General features: G+C 40.4%; 1 protein-coding gene across 1 annotated transcript in view; it reads right to left on the bottom strand.

Moving 5' to 3' along the window:
- Positions 1-16,200, bottom strand: part of PPP4R2 (protein phosphatase 4 regulatory subunit 2) — a 53,882-nt gene extending 37,682 nt beyond the window's left edge. Inside the window, exons 1-2 of the mRNA XM_030307249.2 lie at positions 15,949-16,200; positions 14,859-14,940 (exon numbers count right to left, since the gene is read on the bottom strand). Coding sequence (XP_030163109.1) covers positions 14,859-14,940; positions 15,949-15,982 — 116 coding nt within the window. The 5' untranslated portion in view covers positions 15,983-16,200. The remainder of the gene's footprint in view (positions 1-14,858; positions 14,941-15,948) is intronic.
- Positions 16,201-23,523: the final 7,323 nt, after the last annotated feature.

The raw sequence follows: 23,523 nt of genomic DNA, 5'->3' as shown, positions 1-23,523 counted from the left end.
AACTTTTAAGATTTCCATCTACTGAACATCAAAAAAGATAACACTTTAATAATTAGACTATAACTCTTTCTCAAGTAGTATCTACTTCTCAAACTGAAGTTTATGAAGTTTCTCAAACAGAATTCTGAAAGGTAAAGCTAGAAGCTTTGGTTAAACATCTTGATCCTACCCACCACTGTTTTTATTTTACAGGTGAAAGAACTATAAAACACATTAAAAACAATTTTTTTTTTAATATTTATTTAGTTTTGAGAGAGAGACAGACAGACAGCAGAGTATGAGCAGGGTAAGGGCAGAGAGAGAAGGAAACACAGATCCAAAACAGACTCCAGGCTCTGAGCTGTCAGCACAGGGCCCGAAGCGAGGCTCGAACTCATGAACCACCAGATCATGACCTGTGTTGAAGTCAGACGCTCAAACGACTGAGCCACCCAGGTGCCCCAAGACACATTTTCAAGTTTGATGTATGCTATTCCCTATGAAGCAGAATCTTTCAATCTCAGCATCATTGACATTTTGGATCTGATAATACTTTGTTGTTGGGAGTTATCTTCAGCAGCAACCTTGGCCACTACTCATTCCGTGCCCGTAGCATTCCCCCACTAGTAACAACCAAAAATGTCTCCAGTCATTATCATCGTAGGCTAAGAACCACTGATGTATATTTTTAAAAAAGTAAGTGAAGGGGCGCCTGGGTGGCGCAGTCGGTTAAGCGTCCGACTTCAGCCAGGTCACGATCTCGCGGTCCGGGAGATCGAGCCCCGCGTCGGGCTCCAGGCTGATGGCTCAGAGCCTGGAGCCTGTTTCCGATTCTGTGTCTCCCTCTCTCTCTGCCCCTCCCCCATTCATGCTCTGTCTCTCTCTGTCCCAAAAATAAATAAACGTTGAAAAAAAAAATTTAAAAAAGTGAAGACATATATTATAGAATTAAATGCAAATTCAAAGAAAAAGCCCACATCTCAAAATCTCAAACATCTGCAATTACTTTTACTTCTAATTATTGCAAAGTCCTATAAACTTACATAAACACCACAGGCAAGATTAAATATTTTACTTACATTTAAAAAAAGTATGTATTTATTCAAAACTAAAGTTAAGATAGTAGGAACAATCTTCAGACATGTCCATTTTTGTGAGAAATAATTTCATTCTTTCTGCTTGAGTATGACTGACATTTGAGATCTCAGAATGCCCTCAGTATTCAGTCAACCTAAGAGCAGAATATAGGTTTTTTTCCCTTAAGCTAAGTGGTTTGTTTTGGCCAATTCACAAAGAAACAGGCGAGAACCATAGTGCGAAAAAAAATTTCTTTTATAAGGACAAAATTTCAAACACAGTCATTAAAATTGAAAACACTGCTCAGACTATATATTTGAAGTCACTGTTACTGATAAATATGACTACTTGTCTAGAGAGTGTAACTAATAAGACAAACACCAGAAATAACAATTCAATCCACCAACCATAACAAAGACTATTCTTTGCTATACAGTCATGACCATCTTTTTAAAACAACTTGCTGCTTGAGACTCGTAAACTCAAATTATTCCTAACACAATAAAATGTATAATTATTTAGGGGCACCTGGGTGGCTCAGTCGGTTAAGCATCTGACTCTTGATTTCAGCTCAGGTCATGATCTCGTGGTTCCAGTGTGTGAGTTCTAGCCCCATGTTGGGCGTCACACTGACAGCAGACAGCCTGCTTGGGACTCTCTCTGCTCCACCCCAACCAGCATGTGTACTTTCTCTCTCTCTCAAAATACATAAACTTAAAAAGTATAATTATTTAGAATCAACTTTATCAGGATACTTAACATTTTTATCAATAAAAATCTGCAAACCAAATCATAACTTCATAAATGAGGACGACAGAAACTATAAATAACAGACAAATGGAAAGATGCAGACACAAAATAAAACACGTTAGAGTTAGATACTATTTTTTATCTATCAGATTTTGATATTTAAAAGCCTAATAATGCTCAGTGCTGTCTGAGGTAGAGAGATAATTTGCACACCCTGTTGGTATAAGCATAGGTTGAAAAAATTTTTGGGAAGGCCAAATACCAAATACCTGGCAATACCTGTCAAAATAATAATATAGACTTCAACCTATAGATCCCATTCTTGCATCTGTGCCAGCATAAATATGCTCACTTAAACACTGTTTGAATTGTCTGTAAATATAAACAACCTAAAGAATCATCAAAGAAGGGCAGGTTAAATTAATTACAGTATACCCCAAACAAAGGACTAGTATGCAACCCATAAACACAATAAGGTAAACTTAAGTGTTTTGATAAGAAAAGACAGCCAATACAGCAAGTATTCTGCAAACTGCAGATGTTTGATATTAGGTGGTTTTTTTTAAAGAATCAACACATACATTTATATAACATAGAAAAATTCTGTTAATATAGAAGAAGCGGGTTAAAGGTATAGTTTGATTTTTTTCTTATTGTTAGTGCTTTGAATAAAAAAATTTTTAATGAGACAGGCTTATCAAAAGCAGTACTGATTTCCATAATCTGTGTACCTGACTTTTTTTTTTACATTATGGAGACAATAAGTATTTAATTCATGTCATCCATTCAACTCAATATGCAGTTATTCTAACTTTCTCCTTAACTAAAATGGGAACAGGAACAGAACAGTATGATGATAGTCTCCATATTAAGATACTTAAAATATGAAAGACTGAAAGTTTTAAGTATTTAAAATTTACCACCTATTCACTCATCTAAATTTTGTCAGAAAATAATTTTTAAAGTGGCCACATCCTGACTGTGGCATTGATTTCTGTCATATCCTCTAACAACTAAGAAAGCAAAATCAAATACCACAGACAGTATTTACAAAAAAAACCAGATACAGTGACAGGTGTCCTCATGAACCCTCTAATATAAACAGGGCAAGTGGGGCGCCTGGGTGGCACAGTCGGTTAAACGTCCGACTTCAGCCAGGTCACGATCTCGCGGTCCATGAGTTCGAGCCCCACGTCGGGCTCTGGGCTGATGGCTCAGAGCCTGGAGCCTGTTTCCGATTCTGTGTCTCCCTCTCTCTCTGCCCCTCCCCCGTTCATGCTCTGTCTCTCTCTGTCCCAAAAATAAATAAACGTTGAAAAAAAAAATTTTTTTTAAATAAAAAAAAAATAAATAAACAGGGCAAGACAAGAGTTATCAATATCTATATAGGAGGAAGAGAAAGACTACTTGTCTTACAACAACAGCTCATGCCCAGGAAAACCCTGAATTCACTAACAATACTTAATTGGGGAAAAAAGAAAACCGGGCCACATTCTACCCCCATTTAAGATTACTCCTTGCAGAAATATCCTATTGTTCAAAATCCCTAGAAAAGTTGGACCTGTCTCCAGAAAAAGAACCACTTTGATGGGGCGCCTGGGTGACTCAGTCAGGTAAGCGTTGGACTTCAGCTCAGGTCATGACTTTGCAGTCTGTGAGTTCAATCCCCATGTCAGGCTCTGTGCTAACAGCTCAGAGCCTGCAGCCTGCTTCAGATTCTCTGTCTCCTTCTCTCTCTGCCCCTCCCTAAATTATGCTCCATGTCTCAAAAAATGAATAAATGTTTAAAAAATAATTTTTTTTAAAGAACCACTTTGAGACAAAACAGCCATAATCTCAAAACTCACCCTGCAGTCACCATGGACAATATCCCTAAAATAAGACCAAAATAAGACAACTTCCAAAATATAAAATTTACTTTACAACATACAATTCTGAATAGAAATATTTCATCAGTTAAAAAAAAAAGCTCTCACCCTCCTTCTATGAGATACGCAATAGCGCACACTACAAATGCACTTGTAACAGCTCTTATACCTCTCAAATTTCAGATTCTTCTACAGCATATTTTTTTCCAGTTTCATCACCAGTAAATGGAAATATTACCACCTAACCCGCAAGGTTAATATTTTTGGTTGACTAAGAATAACAAATCCAAAATGCATACATTAAAAAGAAAATTAGGCTCATACTTTCAATTTAAATATACATCAATCACATTACCTATATGCTTCAAATTTACACCTCTGCAAAATTATAATTACTACAAGCTTTCAACTTTTGAAGTTACTGGAAATAGTCTAACTTACACATGTTAAGGGTATATCAAATATATACTTCTTTACCTTACTGACGCTCTTGACATAGATTTTCTTAATTTTCTTAAGTCCTAAACTACCACACCCAACCTCCCCATTCTTGCCACAATTCCCAGGCAACTATCCATGGTCTCAGGGCTTAGAAGATCACACTATAGTATGCTACAATGCAGGGAAAGCAGGACAGGTGCCTCAGATCAGGATTAGATAAGCAGCAAGAAAATCTCAGAAATAATTAGTAACAGATTCTTATCAAAAGCATAGTTTCAAATTCTAAGGATTTTAAAAAGATTCTCAGATTTCTTCAGTAAAGAGGAAAGATGTGAAGACAACAATGAAGATTTAGACGCTCAACCAACTGAGCCATCCAGGCACAAGGGACAAGGGGTATAAAAAAGTAAGAGTTATGAGAGAACCTAAAGTCGGTATGGTATGCCTGAGTTTAAATTCCAATTCTGTCACTCACCAGATGCACAACCTTAAAACTTTCAAGTTCTCTAAGCCTCAGAATCCTCTTTTATTTTTTAATTTATATGAGGCAGAGATAGAGCAAGCTAGCCTCTCGAGACCAGGGAGGGACGGGGAGGGAGATAAAATATGCTAAGCAGGCTCTATGCTCAACTTGATCCCCGGGATAGTGACCTAAGCTGAAATATTTAGATGCTCAACCAACTGAGCCATCCAGGCACCCTCAGTACCCTCTTTTTAAAAAAAGGTTTGTTTATTTATTTAGAAACAGCCAAAGACAGAGAGGACAGAAAGCAGGGGAGGGGCAGAGAGAATCTCAAGCAGGCTCCACACCCAGCCCTTGGATCTCAGGGCCTCAAAATCATGACCTGAGCTGAAATCAAGAGTTGGATGCTCAACTGAGCACCCCACTATCATCTTTTAAAAAGCAGAGATACCTACTTCAGACAGTAGTTGTAAAGATCAAATTAAGATAGACATATGAAATATTTGACAGTGTCTGGCACAAAATAAATGTTTACTACAAGTTTGCCTTTTAATTAGATAAAAGAACTTTAACCCAAAACAGAAGTGAAAATTCTAGTCCCTTATAAATCCCAGTTTCAGGTTCACGATTTTAAAATCAATCAAAGATTCTATGTAGGAGTACTAAGAAGCACCACATGCAAGTAACAAAAGGAGAATAACACTTTAGAAGGATCAAAAATAGGGGCGCCTGGGTAGCTCAGTCAGTTAAGCATCCAACTTCGGCTCATTGGAGCCCCACATCGGGCTCTGTGCTGACAGCTCAGAGCCTGGAGCCTGCTTAGGATTCTGTCTCCCTTTCTCTCTCTCTCTGCTCCACCCTCCCCCACTCACATTCTTTCTCTCTCCCTCAAAAATGAATATTAAAAAAATTTAATTTTTTTTAATGTTTATTTTTGAGGGAGAGAGAGACAGAGCATGAGCAGGGGAGGGGCAGAGAGAGAGGGAGACACAGAATTTGAAGCAGGCTCCAGGCTCTGAGCTGTCAGCACAGAGCCCCACGCAGGGCCCGAACCCACAGACTGCGAGATCATGACCTGAGCCGAAGTCGGACGCTCAACCGACTGAGCCACCCAGGCGCCCCTTAAGTGTACTTTTTAAGAAAATATTTTTATTTACTGATTTTGAGATAGAGAGGGAGCAAGTGGGGAATGGGCAGAGAGAGAGAGGGAGAGAGAATCCCAACCAGGCTCTGAACTCTAAGCGCAGAGCCCCAGTGTGGGGCTTGAACTCACAAACCGTGAGATCATGACCTGAACCGAAATTGAACGCTTAACAGACTGAGGCACCCAGGTGCCCCTCATTGGTTATTTTTAAAGTAAAATTCTTTCACACACATATGTATTAAATGAAATAACAGCCAACGTTCTCCTCCTCAACTGTCTATACTGTTTCAGTCACTGAATACATGTATGGGTTGGTTTTTTGTCTGTTTTTGCTACTGATACTGAAACTTGATTTTGGTATAGAAAGAAAAGATAAAGACAGCAGAGGGAGGCAGACAGACACATTCATTCACCTCAATGACAAACTCCTGTATCATTAAGGTAAAAGATCTACAGTCCACAAAACAGAGGGAAAGCACAGTAAATTCTAGATCATAAATTCCTTAATTTCTTATTAATAAGATGTTCTGAAGCAGCATGAAGTTTTTCACAAACTTCCAGTAATAGACCATCAGCATTTTGAACTGATGCATTAATTGGCAGGCACAGAGAGGATCTCTGGATATAGATAAAAACCACACATGTATACAGGGTACACTATGAATGGCATTCTGTGAACGAACCTCTTTGTGGCTCTAATAAATTAAGTGGTAACAATGACTGATCTTTCTCATCTAAGTATACAAAACCAATTCTCCATTTTTTTTTTGTCTGCAAACGATTCACCTCTGCAACATACTCCCAACAGTTAACATCTTTCACCATCAGCAGATATTTTTAACTTCAACGACTATCACTGTGCCCCATTTCCACCCTTAATCATTATTGCTGCAATACCACCCCCAGATAACTACATAACTACTGCCTCAACAGGCTCCTATAAGCTCTTCAAGCTGGGAGGAAACTTGGAGGTCATCTATTACAAACCCCTCAGTCTGTATCAGAGCAAATTGTGTCCCTTAGTAACTTAGATGATTTAAATAATGGTAAGTAAAATAGTTACAGCAGCTTCCATTTAAAGGATGGCGGTGGGAGGGGGCTGTCATTGTGTGCCAGTCATTGTATCAAAAACTTTAGATGTATAAATCCACTGAATCCCCACAACACACCTTGAGATAGATTTTATTACTCATATTTTACAGATGAGGAAATTAGGGCACAGAGAAGTCAGCCTGGGCCACAGACTAACGGGTAGAGGCAGGAATTCAAACCCAGGTGTTGGGTGTTCTCCTGACTCAAACCAGAGCTCCTTCCACAGGATAAAGTACTGCAGGCTTGTTTCTTAAGCCCAAATCATTGAATTTATGCCCAACATACAGACAATTCTAATTTTTACTCCCAAATGTTAGTATTTATATCTACTTTCATTTATTTGAGTCCTCACAAGAGCTGAGACAACTACAGAGTATAAGCTCCATTCTTCAAATGAGGAACAAGCTCACAAATAATGTGCCCAAATTCACACAGAGAAATCGCCAAGCTGAATTCAGAACTCAAGCTATGTTTCTTCCAAGAATGATATTACCACATGCTAACTCTCATGAAATTATGGGACTGGCCAACTACTAATAAAAATCTTAACATGGAAAATATGAGCTCACTTGCACACCAAAGAGACTGAAGATTTGAAGTTAACTTTACTCAAAAAACAAAGGTGACAGGTCTATCTTCCAATGCACCAATCAATTTTGTGCAGTGTAGAAGACACATCCAGATTACAGCATGATGTGATGAAAGAAATGAAAACGACTATAATTTTATTCATGTTCATACCTTAATCACTGCAGTTATTGTAATATTTGAAACAAAAAGAGCATTCACTTAACTAATATTTATTGAAAATCTACTGTGCTTCCTGTGTACCACTGTGACGGTGGTACATGAGGACTTTAGGTGGCACATGGAAAACTCATATTAGGTATGTATTTTAGTACTTACAGATTTTAAAGAAACTTTAAAAGATAGAACTAATGCAACAAACCAGTCGTTTCAGATCTTGTTTCTTGCAAGGGGAATAAAATTAACATAGTGATTTATTTATGGGGAAGGGCAAAATGAGCGCTTAACTTCTGTAATATTTTTCTATTTTGAAAAAAATCTGAAAAGAGGCGCCTGGCTGGGTCATTTGGAAGAACATGCAACTCTTGATCTTGGGGTCATGACTACTTAATAAAACTTAAAAACAAATCTGAAAAAAAGCAAGCCAACCTCGAGAAGAGTGTTAATTATACAGAAGTTAGAAAGATGTGGCAAAAATCAGGAAGGCAGTATAGGAGAATGACATTTTAGAAACTATGTTGACAAAACAAAATCTCCTCCTTTAAGAAACTCACAGAAGAAGGATCTAACAGCCTCATTCATAAGGAGATTTTCAATAATGCAGATTTTATTTTCAATGTAAGGAGATTTTATAATTCAATTGTTTTCAATAATTAGTTGTTGATAACTACTTTTAAGCAACTTAACTTTTATTTTCCTAATCATATGTCAAAATCGCTCAACACAGAGAACTTGAAATTTTCAGGGAGCGGGTGGGGGGATAAAGCAGACTCAACATAAGCAGTGTCAACACAGGAATGACGACTATTTATCGAGCATTTACTCAAACAGTGTGCTAAGTTTTCCCTGTATTAACTACTTATACTAGGAGAGGCTACTATTATTCCCATTTTATACTTGAGAATACTGGTAACAGTTTTCAGAAGAAGTCTAATTATGAGAGGGTAACAGTGCTGCTACAGTTTTCCATGTCTCCAAAACTCTATCAGACTTAACTAGACACAAAGCAAAAAGCCAATTAACAAAAATAAAGTTACAAAAATGAACTTATAATAAAACTAGCTGGAAAACAAAAAAACCCTAGCTGACCAAGTAGTCAATTTCTCAAACCCCAAAGAGTAAAACAGGTGAGAAAGATGACAGTCACACGACCTGTACCGTATCAGGTTCCGAGGAAGAGAAAGCAGAAACAAGTCATGGTGTACCTGAAGGGCCTAGGAACAGAACCACAAAACAGCCAACAAGCATTCACTAGAAATCATGATACGCCAATCTGAGAACAGCAGCTGAAACTGAAAAGGGTTTTGCCCACTCCACCGAAGAGAAAACGGAAGGGACCCACAATGAGAGCTGAAGGACAGCAGCAGTCTTGCTCCCATGTGCTCTTAAAAAAGACCAACCAGGGGCACCTGGGTGGCGCAGTCGGTTAAGCGTCCGACTTCAGCCAGGTCACGATCTCGCGGTCCGTGAGTTCGAGCCCCGCATCGGGCTCTGGGCTGATGGCTCAGAGCCTGGAGCCTGTTTCCGATTCTGTGTCTCCCTCTCTCTCTGCCCCTCGCCCGTTCATGCTCTGTCTCTCTCTGTCCCAAAAATAAATAAACGTTGAAAAAAAAAAAAAGACCAACCAGAGCTCCCATTCAGAGATGACCCCAGTATAAGACGACAATAAAGATGAAGGAAAGACAGGATCCAAATAAAGCAGAAATTGGAAAAGGGAAGCTGGAAATTTCAGAAAGCAAGCTCCATGTTCTTAAACACTACAAACAACAAGAGAGCTCCAAGTTAGGAATGCTACTGAGCCCTATCTTGTTCTCAAGGGTCAGGAAAACTTATTTCACGTAAAAGAGTACAAGAGAAAAATATCAAGGTTAAATCCTGTACAAGGTGATTATAAGGAAAAAAAAAAGAGAGTAAGGAGAACAAACGTCCCTACAGACAATGAGAGGAATCCACAAACACTCATCCAAAAACAAACAAAATCTGTATAATATTTATAAATGAGCTAAAGACACTTACAAAATGATATAAGTCAGAATTAGAGAAACTCAGAAAACGAAGCAATAGAATTCGGCAACCAATTAGGTAGAAACTTAAAAAATTACTTCAGGAAATAAACTACAAAGTACATGAGAACAAAAGAACCTAAGAGGTAACGCAGTAAGAGTTCTTCAAAGGAAGGTATTTTTAAAAATCGAAATAGAATTAAATTAGAAATTTCAGGAGCACTTGGGTGGCTCATTCAGTTAAGCATCCGACTCTTGATTTCAGCTCAGGTCATGATCTCACGTTTGTGGGATCAAGCCTCACATCAGGCTTCATGCTGAACCTGCAGTCTGCTTGTCAGTCTGTCTGTGTCTGTCTGTCTGTCTGTTTGTCTCTCTCTCTCTCTCTCTCTCTCTCTCTCCCTCCCTCCCCCTCCCTGTTATCTGCTCCTCCCTTGACCCTCCCCTACACACTCTGGCTCTCTCAAAATAATAATAAAAATAAAGTTCATTCTTTAAAACAAAAAAAATTAGAAACTTCACTTTGAAAAACACTATCAAGAGAATGAAAAGCCACACTGTTACAGCAAGTATTTGCATATCATATCACATAAAGGTCTTTTATCTGTAACATATATAAGAACTCTCAAAAACCAGTAAGAAAACAACTCAATTTTTAAATGGGCAAGATTTGAAGAACCAATTTACCAAAGATGATATACATACAGCAAACACATGAAAAGATATGCAACATCATTAGTCATTAGGGAAGTACAAATTAAAACCACTATGCAGTATGTGCCTATTAGAATGACTAACACAAAAAAGAATGGCCATACTAAATGTTGGAAAGGACGTGGAGAACTGGAACTCAACTCCCAAAGTACTGCTGGGAATACAAACTGGTGCAATCACTCCGGAAAACAGTTTGGCAATTTCTCAAGAAGTTAAACATCCATCCACCACATGATCCAACCATTCCACACCTAGGTTTTTATCCAAAAGAACACATATGTCCACATACAGATTTGTACACAAATGTTCATAGCAGCTTTTGTAACAGAAAAAACTGAAAATAATCCAAATGTCCATCACAAATGATTGTATTAAAAAAACTGTAGGGCATCAATATAATGAATACTACTCAAAAAGGAATGAGCTGCTAATACCCGAACCTGGATCTCGGTTGAGTAAAGGAAGGCAAAGGATACAAACTGTATGATTCCATTTAGATACAATTTAGAACAAGCAAATTAATCTAAAGTGATGGAAAATAAATCATTACTTGCCTGAGGGCAGGGGAGGCATACACAGGGAAGAAAGATTACAATGGGGCATGAGGCAACTTCTAGGAGTCATGAATGGATATTTTCACAATGTTGAGTGTGGTCAATGTTTGAATGTGGGTATCAAAATTTAGCAAACTACATATTTTCAACAAATGAAGTTTACTGCATATAAATTATACCTTAATAAAACTGTTTTTTTTAAAAACAGGAATAAGGAAAAAGAATTCAACAAAATGACAAAATACTGAAGACATGCAAGATGATCTGACAAATAAGAATACAAGGGGGGGGCGGGGAGGACAACAAAAATCAAAGGACATAATTTGATTTCCTGAAATTAAAAAAAAAAAGATATGAAAAATCTGAAAATACAGATTGAAGGAGCACACCACATACCTGAGTTTACTGACCCAAAATGCCCAATACTAAAACAAAGTCCAAAAAAATTACTGCACCTAACAGAAAAAAAAATTCTTTGGGAATCTAGGCAAAAAGTGTAGATGACTTACAAGGTAAAGAAAATTAGATTATCATCAGATTTTTGATAGTAACTTTGAGTTGCAGGAAAACGATGGAATTAACACATTTACGCTACCAATGATTTTATTTCCAACCCAAGTGACCTTCAAGAACAAAGGGCACAAACTCTTAAAAATATACAAGAACTCAGGAATGCTCCCATGAGCTCTGCCTAAAGAATCTAGTACAGAATGAACTCCAGACAACCAAACTGACTAAAGATATTGACCTAAGGACTAGGGTGAGCATCTGAAATAGAGCCACTATAAAAGATTAAGTGATGGTTAAGAGAGACTTCTATAATTGTTACATGTTCAGATAATGTAGATACAACTACTTTTCTTAAATGGGGGCTACAAACTGGAAGAGATATGAAATATTTTTAATGTCCTCAATAATTACATTGGTGATATTATTATTAGACTTTTCCCCTGTGTCCTTGGAACCAAAATTGTGGAAGAAATAAAACACTGTAGTCCTGATTTTGAATTGGAACCATCAGTATGAATCATTAAGTATTTCATTAGCTTCTATCCACTGAAGAGGCTTGAAACAATGACCAACTCAGTAATAATAAGCAGCTCTCCTCTCCAGTTTGTACTCTTTAAAGACCATTTCCCACTAAAAGAAGGCATGGCTTCTTGAGAAATGGCTGATTCCAGGTCTGGGCAGGAATGAGCTCAGATCATAGCAGGGAGTTACTGATACTATTAAGTCAAAGGACTCTGGAATCAAATTAAAGAAGCTCCCATAGGACGAACATGGGACAATATGCCCACCAAAAAGAGTAACTGCAACTAAGTTTATCAAATAAGTTTAAATCTACAACTGAAACCCATCAAATGTTTAAATTCATGATTGAAACCCACCACATATGTTTGTTTATCCAACACATAATATATACTTGGCATTAAGTTACAAACTGTTACCTTCAGAAAAGTTTTGTTCAAGGTAATGTCCCATTTTCAACATAAATACAATTTTTTCAAGCAGCCAAAACCAACAAATTTGGTGATTGTTTTAGATAATCTCTGTATTCATAACAGTTTAGTACACCATGTCTTGGCATCTTTCCCAACTTCCTATATTAGATGTTTATAGATAATTTTTAATAGACCAGAAAGCAAAATTGTTCCAGGACTCTTTAATTTTCCTACAACCTCCTGCTCAGTAAAAACCTATACTTCGAACTCTAAATTGTTTAGAAATCAAACTGTTTAGAAAACAAATCAATTGTTTTCTTTTTGTATGAAAAATAAATAGCCTAAGTTGTCACTAATTTTCATCCATAAACAAAGTTCAAATTTTTTTTTTTGTTAATAATTTGTTACTATAACGTATCAATGAAGATAAAAACAGAACTATGGAACTTTTATCTTAAGCAACCTATCTATCCTAAAACACTAAAGAGACCTGATCTGCTGTTCTTTACGTTTTCTTGTTAAAATCTTAGAAGTTACATAAAGCTCAATTTAACAATAAATGAATGACAGAAACTTTGCAAATTTCAGAATCAAAAGTTAAGAGGCACCTGAGTGGCTCAGTGGGTTAAGTGTCATCGGACTTCGGCTCAGGTCACGATCTTGCCGTTGCCGAGCCTGTTAGAACCCAGTATCTGGCTCTGTGCTGACAGCTCAGAGCCTGGAGCCTGCTTCAGATTCCGTGTCCCTCTCTCTCTCTCTCTCTCTGCCCTTCCCCCACTCACAATGTCTGTCCCTCTCTCAAAAATAAACATTAAAAAAAAAAAAATTAAGGCATGCTCATGTTAAGCAACAAAGGCTAAAACTTTGTAAACACCAGCTGCTTTAGTAACTCTAAAAATATTTTCCAAACGCTATAAAAAATCTAACACCACCATTTTAATACAAAATACTATTAGTAAATGTAAAAAGGTTGGAGGGGGGAGAGGGAGTAAGGTGGTGGACCTTAAGACCTCTATCAAGACAAAATAATTATCCACAAAAATCAGGTTAAATTTTCCTACCCACCTGGTGATCCAAACAGGATATTAAAAAACATTTCTTTCAGAAGTTTTCAACTATTTACACATTTACAGCCAATGAAAGTTATCAAAAGGGAAGACAGTTTGTACAGACCTGATAAGGAGGAGGTTTTAAGTATTTATCTCCCAATAGTTTGATATAATCTTGTGTATCAAAACTCTGAAAGTAAAAAGCTTTTTCTCCCGATACTGCACGGAGATAAGTTTGGAACAACTAACAATTCAAAAGAAACAGTGGCAATCAGAGTATTTACCATTTAGGGATTAATTTCTTTTTGAAACCTGGCATCTAGTCATTTTTAAGCTTATCTACATAAATACCAGTGAGTTATGTTCCATCAATTTTTAAAAGATGCTCTAAGAGTAATTCAGAGGCAAAAATGATTTTTCCCCTAAAGGATTCCATTTTTTAAGTGGAATAAATAAAAATGTAAGACTGAATACATCAGATTCTTAAGCTGATGATAATTTTAATAAAGCACTGCAGAGATTCAGTTTGTCTACATGACCACTCAATCAGAGTATCTTTTTCCTTTCTAAATTAGGCTAGTTATTAGAAGGCTACACACACTAGAGCCACAAGCCAATCTTGTGAGAAATGAACATTGGCTAATAAAGCCAAAGAAAGCAGTTATCACTTGCTAAACCTTACAACTCTTATAGTAGGCCTCAAAAGAAACTGTACAAAAAGGACATAAGGGAGCCAAAAGAACGCTCACTTATTAACACTGCACCCAAAGAAATCTTTCTCCTTCCTGCTCCCCACCCCCTACCCAAAGAGAAGAGTACAAGGAAGTCACAAATCTGCACTACTTTCTACAAATTAACTTGGTGATGGTGAAAACAACTCCTGCAACATAAACTACACACACAATGAGATGGAAGGATCCTTTTGAAAATAAACTTCATAGTTTAAGTTTCAGATTCACAACATTTGGAAACAAGCCTAATAAAATGCTGAGCATATGTAACAAGTTAGCTATCCTAGAAAGTTTACAGGACAGTCAAAACTGTAGCATCTGGAAATTGTCAGATAATCACCAGAAGTTCTCAAGAGAATAAATAGAAATGACACTTCAAACACTCAAATATATAAATATGACAACAAAAGGTTGGATACAGGACAATATTGGAAAATACCACCACCAAAAAAAAAAATTTGAGACAGAATCAAAGCCACAAAATTTTGGAAATAAGTCTGTTTGTTATAGCCAAAAGGGTCATAACAGACGGAATAGGCATTCTTTTCTCTAGCTCTTCACACTAATAAATTCTAAATGTACAAAAGCATAGATAGAAAGAAAATTTTAACAAATTTTTAAAACATTACAGAGTATACATAAAGCAACTAAAGTATATGCATTTAGTAAATGCTTTAATAACTGCAGCTTGTACAGTTTGGACACACGTATTATTCACTACTTCTGAAACAGTTTTTTTCCCTTTCCTAAGCGATTCTGAATGATACACAGGACCGTAACAACTAATACATGTTTTCAACTCACATTGTTTCTCCAGTCTTGGCTACATGACAAAGAAACTGATCCAGGACAGGACAAACTTCCTTTTTTCCCCTCTTCTCAAAATCTAGATAAGGGAAAAAAGAAAAGTTATCAGTGTTTCTCAAAGGCCATCAACCATCTCCAAAGCACTACAAAAACAAACTTTCCTCCCAGTCCTTCGTCAAATATTAAGAAGCAATTATTAAAAAAAAAAAAAAAAAAAAAATCAGCCTCTCAACCAACTAGCTACCTCTGACTCCCAAAGTTCTAGTTCCAACATTTGTCTCTTCACACGAAACAAGAATCCCCCTAAAGGGGGCACTCAACCTCTCCACAAAGCCTTAATGTGGTGTTTCTCAAAGTGTGGTCCGGAGGAACACCAACATCACATTCATCTGGGAAACCAGTTAAAATACAAATCACAGGCCCCAACTTCCACACACTGTTTATCTACGTTAAGTTCATAAACCTGCGTCTTAAGAAACTGCAGCTACCTAACGTAGCCGTTCCCAAATGATTTTGGATGTCAATTCATAATTCCGAAAATGCTGAAATCACACGGTATTCGAAGTTTGAGAACCAAGGTTCTCAAGCCTGTTGCGTGGAAGGAGACCACCTTAGAATCAGGGCGCGTGGAGGAATGACTTCAGAAGCTCTGAAAAAGACTTCCTGAGACTCTTTAAAGTTGCTCTACCGCCCTCTCCCCGCCACCCCCCCACCAAACCTTCTACTTTTTCTCTTAGCCCGACGCCTGGCGAACGGGGGCCTGACAGAGAACGGAGCCTGCCTGGAACGGGGCTGCGGACCCACGACCTCACCCCAGAGGGGTCGGCGAGAGGCTGGGGCCCCTACCAGAGCTTCCCCGGCTCCCCTCCCCCAGCCCAGACGCCGGCGGCCGACACAAAGCCCAGAGCGGGGTGGGAGGGAGCTGCCCACAGGGCTCCCCGCCCCTGGGGAAGTGGGAGGGGGATGGGAGCCGGGGAAGCGCAACCCCCCCTCCCCCGGCCCGGCCCCTCGGAGCCCCCAGCCCAGAAAAACAGCAGAAGGAGCTGTGGAGGGTAAAGAAGAAGGGAGAGGGGGCAGCTACCCCCACCTTTCAGCGCCTCCTGCAGCCTCTCGACGTCCATGGCTTCCCGGAGTCCCTCGCAGCCTCCGCCTCCCTCCGCGGGTCTCCCGGGGACCGGAACGCCTCCCCCCACCCCCCCGACGCCCTCCCCCTCCCTCGCACACACTCCGGCACGCAGGCGACCGGGGGGGGCACCGAAGGGAGCCGGGGGAAGCGAGCGAGAGAGCGAGACCGAGAGAGCGAACACCTCCCCGAGCCGCTACCACCAGCCCTCCAACATGGCGCCCGGCACGTCACCGCGCGCACGCTCCCTGCCGCCGTCCTCGCGCCCGCCGCGCGCCCCGAGCCGAGCCCGAGAGCGCGTGCGCGGCGGAGGCGGGCCGCCAGGGCTGTCCCACAGACCCGGCAGGCGCCGGACGCCCCGCCTCTCCCCTGGCGACGGCCCGCCGCGCCCCTGTTCCAGCTAGAGTGGTCGCGGCGGGGTGCTCCTGGCCAATTCCCAGGATTTGAGTCCTTATCTTTTGCTAGCTGTGTGATGTTGAGCCATTTACAGAGCCTCTCTGAGCCTTACTTTCCCCGCCCGTGTGAGGATGGCACTAGTACCGACCACCTTGTACAGGTGCTGGAAGAATTGAGTGTATACACACAGCGGTCAGAGTACGCATAAAAAACAAAAAACCCAACACACTCTGTGTTATTAATAATCATAACAAAAATACCTCCCTGCCTGAACCCAAGGCTCGTCCTTGACCCACCTTAAAAAGAAGCAATGCATACAAAAAAGAGATGAAAATTTCGGGATTGTAGCCATCTGGATTCGAAGTCCAACTCAACTACTTCCTGTGTGGCTTTGGGCTAGTGATTTAAACTCACAGAGCCTCAGTTTCTTCACCTATAAAATGGAGGTTTGTAAACTCCCCCCCACCCCAAGACTTGAGTGAAATGGTGAATATCAAACATGTAGCACGGTGCCAGAGAACTTGTAAGCACTCACTTAACGTGACTTCTATTTTTATTATCATCATGATTGGGATTGTCTTACATAAGCACCCAGGAAGTTAGAGAGGGCGGGATCTCAGAAGGCCTCTCCAACCCTGACATTTTACAAATGGGAAAGTTGAGGTGTAGAAAGCTAGTCTGGCAAAACAGCATCAGAACCCAAAACATCTGGCTCCCAGCCAGTGTGTTCATTTCTACTACCTTCTCTTGTCTGTAAGCTTTTCAAGGAAAGCTCACAAAAAGGTGTTCTCATTTCCAAGGACTTGCTAAGATAACTAACCAGTCAGTATCTCTCAATCACAACCTAACATGGGACAAGTGCCCTCTCAACTGTGGCCTGGAAAGCAGGGTCTCCTGGTGTAAACCTGATTGCTTTCTCCATGAATGTGGGGCAACAGGGCCAGGCAATGAAGAATTCCGAGAGGTGAGGGGAGTAGTGATCAGAGACCCCAAGAAATGACTACAACAAGGGGCCTGATTGACCCTAACCAAACTCACACAAGAGCCTGAGCCAATGAGTAATCTGAGAGAAAGTTCATGTTGACTGTGCATGTTGTTTAGAAACACCATCCCATCCTATGTGAGAGTACAGTCTTCCAGCGTGTGCAAGAAACCACACCTTGCTCTCTTCCTCAGGCGGGGCTGGATAGGTGCTAATCAATTCTTGCTATCAAAGTCCACTGTTTAGCCTAGTGTCTGTCTTTCTCTCTCTCTCTCTCTCCCTCTCTCTCTCTCTTTCTGTCTTTCTCTCTCATATATTATATGTATATATACTGTGATGGTTAATTTTGCATGTCAACTTCTCTGGGTTACAGAGTGCCCAGATACTCAGTCAAACATGATTCCCGGTGTTTTTGGATGAGAGTCACGTTTAAATCAGTAGACTAAAGCAAACTGCCCTCCCTAATTTGAGGGGGTCTCATCCAATCCTTTGAAAGCCTGAATAAACCAATAAAGCTAATACCTCCCTCCTGCCCACCTTACCAGGTATGAGAAAATTCTTCCTGCCCAATGACTCTGTAACTGGGTTGTTGGCTTTGTTCCTGCCTTTAGATTCAAGCTGAAACACTGACTTTTCCTGGGTCTCAGGTCTATTGGCCTTTGGACTAGAACTACACCATTGGCTCTCCCGGACCTTCCGACTCAAACTGGAATAAAACTACTGGCTCTCCTGAGTCTCCAGCCTGCAGACTGACCCTGCTGATCTTGCGGCTTTCCAGCCTCCACAATAACCAATTATTGTAAACCAATTCCTTATAATAAACACACACACACACACACACACACACACACACACACACACACACCCTTTTGGTTCTGTTTCTCCACAGAACCCTTCTTAATATCTATACACATATAACATTCAATAATTGAATATGATAATATTGAATGGTTTACTGGTCAAAAGAAAAGGGTCTAACATCAAATAGATCTGGGTTCAATTCCTGGCTTATCACGTCCTAGCTGTGTGAACTCTGGTAAATGATTAATATCAAAATGCCCCAACTTCCTCATCTGCAAATTGGAGACAGTAGAAGTACCTCGCTCATAGGTTTGCTGTGAGAATCCAGCAAATGATCTGATTCAATCAACGTTAGCTATTGTTACTTAGATTAAGAATTACAACATTTGCGATTTTGTTTCCTTTTGTTAAGAAAAAAAAGTCAGACTCATAAAAAAGTTGCAAGTAGAACACAAAGGCCGTGTTTTTAAAAAGCCCTTGAGTGTAAGTGGCCAAACACATTCCCCCAAGGCTCCTGAAATGACATTCCCCTTAGTATGCAAGTCCTACAAGGCCATCTGCTCATAACCACAATACTATCAAGATCGGGAAGTTGGCAGTCATAGATTATCTCAATCCGATCCTCATAACCTGTTTAAGTTACACCAGTTGACTCAGTGTGTCCATTTCTAAGAGAAATATCTAGTCCTGGAGCACCTGTTGCATTCAGTTGTGAGGTCTCTTTAGTCTCCTTCAGACTGAGGAGACTTCCATTACCTTGACCCTGTTGAAGATTACAATTGTAGACTGTCTCTCATTTTGGGTTTGTGTGACATTTCTTCGTGATTAGATTCAGGTGATGCATCTCTGTCAGGAATGTCGTAGAAGGGATACTGTGGTCTTCTCATTCCATCCTAGTGGGTGACCCACAGTTTCAATTTGTCTCATTACTGATGATGTAACATTCACTTGGATCATGTGGTTAAGGTAGTATTTGCCAGATTTCTCCTCTGTAAGATTGCCCTTTCCCCGTTGGAATTGGGTGAGTTTACTGTAGCTGCTGTAATAAGTTACCACAAACTGGGTAGCTTATACCAGCAGAAATGTATTTTCTCACATTTCCGGAAGCCAGGAATGTGAGACCAAGGTGTCAGTAGGGCTACACCCCCTGGAGGCTCTAGGGATGAATCCATTCTTTACCTCTTCCTCTGCTGACTGTTGGCATTCCCTGACACGTAGCTGCCTGCATCAGTCTAATTTTTACCTCCGTGGTCACTTGCCTCTTCATCTGTCTGTCAAATCTCCCTTGACCTTACTCTTAAAAGGACATTGGTTTTTGGAGTTAAGGCCCACCTAGATAAGCCAGGGTGGTCTCCTCAGCTCAAGATACTTAAATTACATCTGCAAAGACCCTTTTTCCCAGTAAGGTAACAATCACAGGTTCCAGGGATTAGGACATGGACATATTACTTAGGGGGCTACTGTTCAGCTAACTATAGTAATTAAAAGTGCTTTGTGGCAAGGGACTTTGAAGCTTTGTAAATATCCCATTTCTCATTAAGCTTTCACTCTTCAGTTTTCATATCCATTGATCATTCTGGGTTGAATTAAGTATTACTATGAGGGTTGCCAAATGGTGGGTTTCTAATCCCATCACTCACTTTACATTTATTAGTTGGCAATATAACATAAGGGAAGCATCATCTCCTCGCATTTATTTGTTTTTTTAACTTATAGTAGTTTGGACTCATGGATTCCTATTTAATGGGTCGTAATTCATTACTATAACTATTTATTTTGATACCTAAATTGTTCTAGACTTGGCCAGTAGGACCTTCATCCAGCTGGCTTCTGTGTCCTTCTAACATGTTCCCATCATTCTTAGAGGACATCTTCATTTTCTGGTACAACACTATTCCGGGCTCATCTTGAGTCTCTTCCCTTCCTCAGACCTGGAATTGGTCATTTCTCTAAGAAATCCTGATTCCTTTTAGTGCTATTTAGGAATCTAAACAAGACTGCTAGCATACTTGTTGCCATTGATCAGTTATTGCTCCTGGACCCTATTAGCAGACAGAGCTAGAGAATATACACATGTATTCATATACACACACATCCACATTTATTTCTGTATCTATCTATATCAGCATATATTTGGAACCAAGAGTTCACAGCTTCCAATTCCAACCCAACACTGGGGACTCATTCTAGTTTTCTCCCTTTCCACATGTACAAGTCTCCAACAGTAAAAACCTGCTGCCACTGTCCTCAAAATATTTTTTTATTGGAGAAGTCCTCCTGGTATGTGACCAACCTGTTACCATTGCCAATCCCTTTAAGAGTAGCCCATCTTACCTCTCTTGGGCCCTGACACCATGCCCCAGGCTACCTCCCCCCATGCCCTTGCAGATTCCTTCTTTCCTTGGACACATTTAACTGGCTTGAGACTGAATTTTCCTGGAAGGGGTGGTAAAAAATATTAGTATTTATAATAAAAATAATAACAGTAAATTTTAACTCCTCGAATAGCAGGTAAATAGTGTTTCATCAAACAATTCAAAAAATACAGGGCAAGTAAAAGTCTCTTAGGACCCTCTGCCCCACCCAATACCTACCACAACTATAGGAAGCATGATGAGTTTGCTGTAAGTCTTTCCAGATATGTATTAGGTGCTTACATGTGTCTCACCTGTATTATGACACCAGCCTCCACCAGCCCTCCTGCCATCTGGCCTTGCTTTCAACACAACAGCCAGGATTGTTTTAATAAGATCAGATCATGTCCTACCACTCTGCAAGTAGCCCTGCAGCTACTCCTCATTTCCCTTAGAGTAAAAACCACAGTTCCTCCAGCGGGCCACTCTGCCACTCCTGATCCCTCCAACCTCATCTCCCACCACTGCTTTCAAGCCCTTCTTCAAGCTGCCCCAACCTCGCTGGTCTCCAGGAGGCACCCTCAGCCTGTGGGAACACTCCCCACTTAGGATGATGACCTTGCCGTTGCTTGGATCTGGCTGTTTTCTGGCTTGTCACCAGGTATGTCTCATTTGCAATTGCCTTATTGCATGTGGATTTTATAGTGTTACCACGCGCAAGGGGGTGGAGTAAGTAGGGCCTGAATATTTCCTGAGTGTGTACTTTATACTAGGCACTGATCTGTGGAGACAGTGGTGAACAAGGCAGACAGGATCCTTGTTGTCACGGATCTTACATTCTAGTAGGACAGAGAAATGTAAAGGAAATAGACAATTACATAAAAGCCCACGTATTGTAGACTGTAGTAAGCACTGTGAAGGAAATAAACAGGATAATATGATATGAGGGCCATGTGGGCAAGCCAGTCTGGATGAATGATCGAGGAAGTTTTCTCTGGAGAGGTGACATTTGGGTTGAGACCTAAGCCATGTTGGGGAAGAGCTGGGGAAACAAGGGACAAAGGCTTTGAGAAAAGAAAGGACATGGTGTGCTCTAGGAACCTGGAAGACGGCTGGAGCACCATGGGTGACTGGAGAACAGAGCAAGGGCAGCGAGGGGTAAGCCAGACGCTGTCGGTCCTCCTAAGACATCCTCAGCAGTTTGGTTGTCATCTTAAGGTGATAGATAGTGGATGGGGCACCTGGGTGGCTCAGGTGGTTCAGCGTCCAACTCATGATTTCAGCTCAGGTCATGATCTCACAGTTGGTGGCTTAGGGCCCTGTGTGGGACTCTGTCCTGACAACATGGAGCCTGCTTGGGATTCTCTCTCTCTATTTCTCCCTCTCTGCCCCTCCTCCACTTAAGCTCACTCCCACTCGCTCTCTCTGAAAATAAACTTAAAAAAAAAAAAAAGGTGATAGCGGAAAGTTTCAAGCAAGGAATGGCATGATTCAATTTATGTTTGTCAAAATCACCATGGTGTCTTGTCCAGTCTTCTCTTCCAGGATCCCAGAGCAGCACATTCTTTTAGTGATGCCCTAGTTCCTGTCATTTCCTCTGGCATCCTAAAATCTCCATCGGATGACATTCCATCGAGACCTGTTATTCTCAAAATTTAGGGTACATTAGAATCACTAGGAGAGCTTGATAAAAATAGGTATTCTGGGTCCTTACCCCACAGAATGTGATTTAGCAGGCCTGGAGCAGGGGAGCCAGGAATCCCCATTTTAGCAAACTCCTTCATCAGTGGTGCTCAAATTTCAGGCTGATCAGAACTACCTGGAGGGCTTATTAAAATACAGCTGTCTGGGTCCCGTGAATGGCTCAGTTGAACATTCCACTTTGATTTTGGCTCAGGTAATGATCCCAGGGTCATGGGATCAATCCTCGTGCCGAACTCTGTGCTGAGCATGGAGCCTGCTTAAGATTCTTCCCGCCCCCCCTACTCACATGTGCAGGCGCTCTCTCTCTTTCTCTCTCTCGAAACAAACATAAAACAAAAAATCGCAGATGTCTGCACCTCACCCCCAAAATTTCTGATGCAGATCTGGAGTGAGGCCCAAGATCTGTATTTCTAACAACTTCCCAGGTAATACCAATGCTACCGATATTACTGGTTCAGAAACAACATTTTCAGAACTACTGCCCAAGTTGAGTCTAATAAAAGTGATCTCTGGGACCACACTTTGAGAAACACAAGCCCAGGGACTAAAGCTAATCTTACCAGTATGTCATAAAGATCCTTTGTAGTATCTCCCCAGACTATCTTTTTGGTCTCATCTTGTTACACCCATTCTCTGCCCTGGGACACCTGCTGGCATTCTTTCCTTCCCTGACACAGAATTCCAACAATTCCTGGCATCTGCTGTTACTGTGCCCACTCCTAGGCCTTTGCACGTGCTACCCTTTCTCCTTGCCATGCCCTTCACCTAATCATTCCCTTAAGACTCTGCTCAAATGTTGTCCCTTCTGTGTTGAGTGTTCCCCAACGCTGTGCTAGATATTTATTGCTTCTTTCATCGGCTTGCCTAACACTTTGTATACATCTCTAACATAGAGACTCCAAAACATTTTTGACCAAGAATGGAAGTAAAAAATTCATTTTATATTGAAACCGAATACGCATATAAGAAATACACGAAAGATATAAGAAATTAAAATGTGATTTTGTAAAACAATATTAATATGCACTGATATTCTATTTCATTTTTTTAAATACTAGCTAGCTATGACTTTTTATTTTTATTATTTTTTAAATGTTTCTTTATTTTTGAGAGAGGAAGAGAGAGAGAGAGAGAGAGAGAGAGACAGGTAGGGGGGACAGAGAGAGAGCGAGGGGGACAGAGGATCCAAAGCAGGCTCTGCATTGACAGCAGTGAGTCTGATGGGGCTCAAAGTCACTAATGATGAGATCTTGACCTGGGCTGAAGTTGGATGCTCAACCGACTGAGCCAGCCAGGTGCCCC

Source organism: Lynx canadensis, chromosome A2 (assembly GCF_007474595.2).
Source record: "Lynx canadensis isolate LIC74 chromosome A2, mLynCan4.pri.v2, whole genome shotgun sequence".
Lineage (NCBI taxonomy): Eukaryota > Metazoa > Chordata > Mammalia > Carnivora > Felidae > Lynx > Lynx canadensis.
The sequence above is the reverse complement of the archived record's forward strand: the minus strand, read 5'-3'. Positions and strand labels throughout refer to the sequence as shown.